The sequence below is a fragment of the Cucurbita pepo genome, chromosome LG03, assembly GCF_002806865.2.
Source record: "Cucurbita pepo subsp. pepo cultivar mu-cu-16 chromosome LG03, ASM280686v2, whole genome shotgun sequence".
Taxonomy (NCBI): Eukaryota; Viridiplantae; Streptophyta; class Magnoliopsida; order Cucurbitales; family Cucurbitaceae; genus Cucurbita; species Cucurbita pepo.
The window spans coordinates 5,970,716-5,979,610 of record NC_036640.1 but is presented as its reverse complement, the minus strand read 5'-3'; the positions used below and the strand labels follow the sequence as shown (position 1 = coordinate 5,979,610).

Sequence of the window (8,895 nt, the reverse complement as noted above, 5' to 3'; positions counted from 1 at the left end):
GCTCACAACTTCTTTACTCGACATTTAGGATTCTGACATGACTAGCATGTTAGAAATCACGAATTTCCATAATAGTATAATATTGTTCACTTTAAGCATATGTTCTCAGGATTTTGCTTTACCAATAGAGATAATATTTCTTATTTATAAACTCCATCATCTTTCTCTTAATTAGTCAATGTGAGACTCCACCCAAATGTTGGTTGCTTAGGTTTAAATATTAAACATATTTTAAAGCAATGTTTTGGATTATATTTCACAAGAATAAAATTTGTATAGTTTGGATGAAAGGGATTTGAAGGATTGTGAAAGTTGGATGTGCGTCTATATATAGACGTGTGTTTCTTTGGTGGAAAAGCAAGAAGCTTTGGGTGACAAAATGGGAGAAAACAGAGAATTAATGGAAGCTCAAGCCCATGTCTGGAATCATACTTTCAAGTATATCAACTCCATGTCTCTAAGATGCATTGTCCAATTAGGCATACCAGACATCATCCACAGCCATGGCCAACCCATGAGTCTTTCTAGCTTAGTGAAAGAACTCCATATTCAACCCTCCAAAGCTCAATGCCTTGGCCGTCTTATGCGTCTCCTCGTTCATTCTGGCTTCTTTGCTGAAACTCATTCTGGCTTCTTCTCTCTCACCACACCCTCTCGCCTTCTCCTCCGCCAAAACCATAACGCATTTGACACCACGCCCTTGTTGCTTCTACTTATCAGTCCAGTCTTCATGGCTCCGTGGGAAACTATGAGCAACTGGCTATGTAGTGATGATAAAGACCATAATTCCACTGCCTTCGAAATGGCAAACGGGAATACAATATGGGATTATATTGCACAACAACCTTCTGGTTTTGGCAATCTATTCCATCAAACGCTGATCCATGATTCTCAGTTAATTGGGAAAGTGGTGACGAGCGAATGCCGAGGGATGTTTGAAGGGGTGACGTCGTTGGTGGATGTTGGCGGAGGTGGAGGCGCTATGGCTAAGGCTATTGTGGAGGCATTCCCACACATCTCTTGCATTGTGTTTGATCTCCCACAAGTTGTTGCTAACCAAGAGCCTCAACAAGCCAAAAAAAACCTCAACTTCATTGGAGGAGATATGTTTGAAAAAATTCCACAAGCAAATGCACTCCTGTTGAAGGTAAATATATTTCTAAAGGGCGAGTAAGAATCGTTTCCATAAAAAGTTTTAATTTGTCAATTTTATATCTGATACGTCTTTAAATTGATTTCAAACATGTCCTATTATTTCAAGGACCGATTTGAAGTTTTTAAGATTTAAGAAGTTATTAGATACAAAATTGAAAGATTTCAATGCCTCATAATACTTTTTTAAACTTGAAAGATCTATTTAACACATCAGAAACTAACCTAACATAAGTAAACCACCTAACAAGTAAACCACTCGTTCCTTTTTGGTTTTGGTTAATAGTTCGTTCTACATGACTGGAGTGATGAAGAGAGCATTCAAATATTGAAGAACTGTAAGGCAGCAATTCCAAGTAGAGCTGAGGGGGGGAAGGTAATAATTATAGAGATGGTACTCGAAGAACAGAGAGACAAGGAGTCGGTAGAAACTCAACTCTGTTGCGACGTGTACATGATGACCACTTTCACCGGCAGAGAACGGAATGAGAGAGAATGGAAGAGTCTTTTCCTAGCAGCTGGCTTTAGTGATTACAACATAATTCCTGTGCTGGGTTTAAGGTCTATCATTGAAGTGTACTAATCCCTTTTCATCCAGCTCTCATCCCTTACAATATCCCATCGCCTTCCAAATCCTATAAATATGCTCAGACCCCCTGTTTACCTATAATATATTGTGAAATAATTGTACTCAAAACATGAAATAATCATATGGTACAAATCTGTTGTAACAAAATTATTTTTAACTATGCTATTTGGAGATGTTACATATTATATGTTAGAACATGGGGAAAATTACAGAATAGAACAATGCAAAATAATGTAAAAATCAACGTTAGATACGGAAAAAAAAAAAAAAAAAAAAAAAAATGAAGAAAGCATAGCATTATTGTGCAGAGTTGCTCCTCTATAGTCGATCATTCTAACTAAAGCTCCGCCCTCTCCCTATGTCCACAGAACATATAATGCCAAAATCAAGACTGCCTGGAGTAATCGTAAAAGAAGAGATTGCATAAGATCATGCTAAAGAGAATTCTTCAACTCGTTCTTAATTTGATTAAATTCAGATCCCAAAACAGTACATCTCTAAATATCCAAAGAGGTCTTTTGAATCCCCATTTAACACAACTTCCTACCCACAACGTTCGAGTCCTTTACGAATATCATCAATTGGGTAAGATAACTCACCTATTTCCTATTTCCTATTTCCTATTTTCAATCTTTATCCTTAAATCACCTGGCAAGATGATGCCTGATTAGACCATGCTCTTCATCCAGCACAAACTTAGCATTTGAAAAATGAGAGCTGGTGAAGAAGGGTTTCAGATCATAAATTTCGTGTTCCTGTGCCTGCATCGGTATCATATATGTAAGTTCCGTATTTATCTACCTTATATATAGGAAAGTAACACGATATCATTACCTTGCTTTGTAGGTCTTCCAATTTCACATTAATGTGGATAAGCTCCGATGTAGATCCGCGAACAATTTCCTCAAAGTGAAGTGCATTCTTCACAAGCTCTCGGAGAAGATATAGAAGCAGCTCATTGTAATCCTTCTTGAAAGTCATGTACTTTCTGAAGCTCTGCAAGATACCAAAGCTTCCACAATTTAGCATATCAAAACGAAATCTGGTATAGCATGGTTGATGGTTCAATTATGGGCATATGAAGGGCATGGGAATTTTGGGTTTATCCTTTGACCTGGTCATCTTGGCAGAATAGAAGCAGTGAGAATAACAAAAGGTCATTATTGTTCCATTAGTATTATCCGAACTTTCATCAAACATATTTGCAGCCACATCGCACATCTTAAGATTTGAGATACTAAAACTAGTTAGTCTAACAAAAATACAACATTAAGAACTGCACAAAGTTGTCTTTATCAGTAAATTATAGAAAATGGTACGAATATTAGCATTAGCACCACTTAAGGTCATCAAATTTCTGATGGAAATATCCCCCATGGCAACTACAGGACCTTGATCATTTAATCGAGAATAATAAAGAAATTATATTGGATTTCTTTTAGAGTATAATTCGAAGATCCAAGCAGAATTTCAGCTTCATGATTCAAGCATATCCTTGTATATTAATATAAATCGAGGAAGGCAACTGGTTAATTCTTGTAGCCAATATTGAATAGCCATATCAGCATTTATATGACATGCGGAGAGAGAGAGAGATAGAGAGAGAGAGAGAGCAGTGATATCCTTTTATACCTTTTGCAGAGCTTTCTGCACTCCAAATTTTTGGGTTGAAATGAAAGAATCCAGTAACACACGAATTGCCATATCAACATCTTCTTGTGTGACGTGCTGTCTAAGGTGCATTCTTGCATGTGCTTCAGACATGCGTATCATTGACTCTATGTGCCTAACTGCAATAGGAACTCCTTGCCCATGCTAGTCACATGGCAAATGATAGTTAATATGCGATGTTTCCATCGACAAAGTTAAGTGCGCTTTAAAAAAAATACTATCAATAATAATAATAAAAATAAGGAGGTAAAGTAAAGCCTTACAGAAGATTCCCTTCGTAATTCTGCATAGACGTGTGTTAACTTATCCATATCAGCATCATGCAACCTTGGAAAAACATTCAACTTAGAATAAGTTATGTACTTCCTCAGCAGATCTTGGGGGAGCACCTGGAGGATCAGTATTTAGAAATATTAGAGCAGAAGTCCACAGATAACCTACTAAGAGGATGATAAGTACAAGTGTATGACCTCCGAATCCAGTGGCCCTGCAGAGTCTTGACTGTCCTCCTGAGATTCATTTATAGACTTGTCATCAATATTGGCGCCCTTTGGTTGTGACTTGAAATGACTATCAACCACAAACTTAGCAAGCATCTCGTCTGTTACAGAGTCCACCACATCCTGCAAATTATCAAAATCCTTTTCAGTTACAATCAACTTCTACAATTTGAAGAAAGAAGGATGCAGTTTCCTGAAATTTACCTTAACAACGCAGAGGATGTCAAATCGAGAAATAATAGGATCGGTCAGCTCTACATTTTGCGTGAATGTTTTTGAGGAGTCGTACCTATAAAAATGCTAGTTGATTAAATATGCAGTAGTTTTAAAATTACTAGATGTGAAGGATTGGTGAAAAATAAGTTCACTTTTTATCCTATTTAGTGAGGAAGAGTGTGCTTGGACAAAAACAATAAAAACATGATCATCCNATCACTTTTTATCCTATTTAGTGAGGGAAGAGTGTGCTTGGACAAAAACAATAAAAACATGATCATCCCAGAATTGATCAAATTTATGACTTACAACCATTTATTGTTCATCAATTGGTACTGTTTGATTTCTTTCCTCGCATGCTTACAAGTCAAACACAAAGTACTTGTCATACCTTCCTCCAATGGGATTGGCAGCAGCAATGACAGAACATCTGGCTTGAAGAGAAGTGACTATTCCAGCTTTTGATATGCTAATGCTTTGTTGCTCCATTGCTTCATGGATACTCACCCTAATCACAGATGAGAACTTTAATTCCAACACACCAAAAATTTAAGACTTTCTAGACTCGGCAGGAAAATAGATAGAATTGCAAAATTCAGAATGTTGAATCGATGGTTGTTTTCTCTACCTATCCTGATCATTCATTTTGTCAAACTCATCAATAAGACAGATTCCTCTATCGGCTAATACAAGGGCACCTCCTTCAAGGGTCCACTCCCTTGTGACAGGGTCCTTGTGCACTGCTGCTGTTAGACCTACAGCTGAAGCTCCTTTCCCTGTGGTGTACACTGCTCTATGCCCAGTTTTCTCAACGTACCTGGAAAAAATAATATACAACTTCATGTTCCACCAGCTGTAGACCCGTATGTCATTTAGGAGGTTTATCCCCAAACTGATAAATGTAGCTCTTACTTGAGAAATTGAGATTTCGCAGTGCCAGGATCACCTAATAGAAGTACATTGATATCGCCTCGTAACCGGTGCTTCCCTTCAACGTTTTTTTCTTGACCTCCAAACATTGCAAGAGCAATTGCTGTTTTTATGTCCTCGTGACCATATATTGATGGTGCAATGGACTTGATTATCTGTTATTAGTTCAAACCAAATCAAAACGCTTAATCTGAACACGTAAGGAATGTACTCATTAATTTCTAAATATAACTAACCCTTTCTCCAATTCTAGGGTCTTTAGACAACTTCTCAATCTCATCTTTGTCTTCCTGGGTAAGCTTGTAAGCAGAAAAGAGATCTTGCTTCTTGGTAATGTAATTTGCTTCAACAACGGTGGAAAATACAGGAAAACCGTTCTTTGTATTCAATGATAAGTCAAAATTGTTTGTATAAATGCCTGTAACTTCCTGAAATCAATCAGGTCATATGTCAAAAAGTCTGCAAGTGTTACAAAAAGGAAAATTTGACAAAAGTACATCAAGGGCAGGGAACATACAATTTCTTCCCCAGGACGAGCACAATCAATTAGATCATTCAATAGTATCACTTCCTTGTACCTAGGAAGTCGTCCAGCTGGCACAATTCCTGGACTTTCTTGGAGGGTTAGCTTTTGGTAGTTCCTATATATAGTCTGCAGCATAACAGTCAACAATGTGTGAAATTTGATTGACATTCACCGAGATTTTATTTCACTACAGAGAAATGTTAACCAAAAATACATGACAAGAAACCATCTCGCCCATTTTGCACTAAGGGAACAGCCGAAACAAATAAATGAAACAAGCCCTAAAATGAGATTTGTAGGTACAGAATTTCAACCGTAGTTGCTCCACCCAAAAAGAATAAAAATAAAAATATAGAAGGAAATTAAAACTAAGAATTCACCTGCTCGACATTTACTGTGAATGGCCCTTTCGACTGGCATTCAGGACAAGAGCCAACCTTGACCTCTGAATAAGAATTCTGAAAAAATGGTCCCAATATTGTGCCACATTTACCACAATCATACTTCACCTGCTGCAACTGGGGGAAGACACCAGAGCGTCGGGTTACAACGCCCCCAATACGAATCATGGTATTTAAATGAATTTGCCTACAAAGTGCAACAGGACACAATTGAAAATAGGATGACTAGGAAAATAATAAAAGAAAACATATATCTGAAAAGGCCCTGCACCATGAATCTACAAGGATACCTAATATTTCGAATCTGATCATAGACTGGTAAGTTATTGATGCGAACATAGATCTTTTGGTGGATATTTTTGTAATTTGGATGTATGTCAAAGACAACCTTCTTTGCAACATCTTCCATAACTTCTAAGACGGGCTGGGGTGCATCAGCCAACCAGATTGCAATATTCGGATGGACAAAGATAAACTGTTTGTAATCAATCTCCAAACTGCACCTATTGGCTGCAATCAAACATTAAAGCAACCAGTCAGAAAAATGAGAGAAGCATGAACATGACTCTAACAGGTTATCTTAGAAAACAATATTTGTTTTATCATTTTACAAAATAAACTAAATGTTAACAATCCACTGCAAGTACAGTGAAGCAGATGCTCACCTAACACCATCTCATTTATCAGTCGCATGTACTCAAGCTCACCATTTCCACTCTTTGGATTCACATATGTTTCCAAGAATCTCTTGAACTTTTTCCCTATAAAGCGCCGAACCGCATCCATGGTAACATGTTCTCTAAGTGGCCCTTGAACACGATACATCTCATTCTCATTTTCATCATCGTCTTCATCCTAAATTAGAGGTAAATTGTTAGTTCCAAATATGGCTAACAATAATTAGGTGCAAAATCCTAATATGAGGAAAATAAAGATGTGACAGCCTTAAATACCTCATATTGGTCATCAACAGAATGATCTGTAATGGGCACGTCGTCTCGTGAAGTTTCCCTTTGTGATCTACCAGGAGAACTCTGCATACCATCAATGTCATCATAGCTTCTTGCAGCAGCTGGAGGCCGAAAATCAGCTCTTGCTCTTTTTGAAGGCCTGTAATTGTCATCCTCCGAGTCTGAAACAAAACATACAAACTAGTTAAATTTCAAGAGTTAAATCTGCCAGTCTCCAAAAAAATAAATCAAAAGGGAAACAACTAATAACTTCCAGCTGCTAAGAGTAGTAAAGCAACATCAAGGAAACGTCTCTAGCTTTCAGTTCCTTTAGGAGGCTACACCCCAAGGTATCTTCAACTAATTTTAAAAACCATATAATAAAACATCTTTGGCGTATACCAACAGGAATTTTTGTATTGGTTAGAGCAGATGACTATGTTCTGGATGACAAGTCAGAATGGCTAGAAACCAGAATAGAATGCTTCACGATTCTTTTTGTTGCGAAAGTTTTCAGTCAATCTTTTATGGTTGTATACTTGGAAACTTGTGCCTGAAAATAACTTCAATACAAATTGAAACTAAAGATTATCAAGATATTGAAACTCATCAGTTAGAGTGAGTTCACTTCAATTAGTTCCTACATATCTCAAGCTTTTGTTAGGGAAAAGTAAAGCTGAAGAATCAATATGGTGCATAATTCATATTCTCAAGCATGATCAATCCTAAAATTAAAATTAGAATAGTAATACATTAAAGAAAACACGAACGAAGGGTAAGAGAAAAGAATGGAAGCACGAATAGCTCAGTAATGTATTGACAACTTGCTGAGCGAGTGAACACGCTGAAATCGAGGGAAAAGGTTACAATTTGCTGTTCAGATGGAATATAATAGGCAAAAAAATTACCTTGATCATGTAATAGCTCAGGAAGCTTCCGACGGGTGAACTGAGCATCGCGAGTGTCCAATTCTATCTCGGCAGCTCGTCTGTCCTCCATAATCTGATCCAAATCTCTCTCGTCCTCTAATGAATCGTCGAGGTCCAAGGACTCGTACTGGTCATGCTCGTCCATCCTCCGATAATCGCTACAAGATTAAGAAGAAAATTCATAAGATCGGTACTACATTAGGCAAGAGATTTCGAGATTTTTTTTTTTTTAATTAAAAAACAAGAAAACAAAACGGGATTTGATTTCGAGAACCGACTCCAAGAAATTGTCGTGGTAGAGATCCTCTCCTTCCTCCTCTTCATCGGGGTCAGGCTCGTCGGGAAGGACATGAGGATCAACAGCGGCTTCGTCCTCATCGGGGTAGACGTCGGAAGTTTGGCTGAGATGAGGGAGCTGGTCCGTTTCGAAACCGGCGGAGGTGGTGGGAGAGTCAGGCGTGGAAGGCGGATTGCCGGAGTTGCCATCGGGAGTTGGCCCAGCCATTTCTTAGCGACCGGGAGCGGGAGAAGGAGAGGAAATGGGAGTGTGAATGGACGAAATGAACTTCACTGACCTAAACGCACTTCAGTCATCGATGAGGTTGTTTTGGCGGGAATTTTTGGCGGGAAATGAGGTGGCTCCCTTCCCCTCCACGTCTGCTTTATTAGGCACCTTTCACATTCATTTCAAGATGTTTGAAGTGGTTATGCATCATATGTGGAAATTTTTATTGTTTTTAATGTCAGATAAAATCGATTAATAAATCAATTAAAAGAAAATTCAGTTTTTTTTTTTTTCAATTAAGTTGATTCTCATCCTTTTTCTTTTTAATCTTTTAAAAATTCCAATTATTTAATTACCACTCCGCTATATTTACTAAGTGTGCCAATTTCTTCACTCAAAATTTCAATGAAAAAAATTTAATTCATGTCATGGAAATTGATTCTACTCTTTAATATTTATCTTTTTTCTTGTATATACACTTTATTCGATATGATAAGAAGCAAGACATTTCAGTCCTGCAATATGA

The 8,895-nt window shown here is 37.6% G+C and overlaps 2 protein-coding genes across 4 annotated transcripts; one reads left to right on the top strand and one right to left on the bottom strand.

Annotated features, from left to right (window-relative positions):
• Positions 1-379: 379 nt before the first annotated feature.
• Positions 380-1,919, top strand: LOC111791367 (probable O-methyltransferase 3). The gene is made up of 2 exons (XM_023672670.1): positions 380-1,147; positions 1,439-1,919. Exons 1-2 carry the CDS (start codon positions 380-382, stop codon positions 1,733-1,735), a joined length of 1,065 nt encoding a protein of 354 aa, XP_023528438.1. The 3' UTR covers positions 1,736-1,919.
• LOC111791366 (DNA replication licensing factor MCM2-like) lies at positions 1,617-8,441 on the bottom strand. 3 transcript variants are annotated; one of them, XM_023672669.1, is made up of 18 exons: positions 8,143-8,441; positions 7,844-8,022; positions 6,939-7,117; positions 6,651-6,840; positions 6,276-6,495; positions 5,965-6,172; positions 5,576-5,710; positions 5,295-5,486; positions 5,041-5,213; positions 4,757-4,945; positions 4,520-4,636; positions 4,117-4,201; positions 3,883-4,035; positions 3,676-3,801; positions 3,374-3,556; positions 2,576-2,737; positions 2,390-2,502; positions 1,617-1,816 (listed from the first exon to the last, which is right to left on the bottom strand). In XM_023672669.1, exons 1-18 carry the CDS (start codon positions 8,367-8,369, stop codon positions 1,813-1,815), a joined length of 2,835 nt encoding a protein of 944 aa, XP_023528437.1. In that variant the 5' UTR covers positions 8,370-8,441; the 3' UTR covers positions 1,617-1,812. The 3 variants fall into 3 exon arrangements, with proteins under 3 accessions (XP_023528437.1, XP_023528435.1, XP_023528436.1); XM_023672667.1 differs by lacking the exon at positions 1,617-1,816 and adding an exon at positions 2,020-2,136; XM_023672668.1 differs by lacking the exon at positions 1,617-1,816 and having other exon boundaries at positions 2,177-2,502.
• Positions 8,442-8,895: the final 454 nt, after the last annotated feature.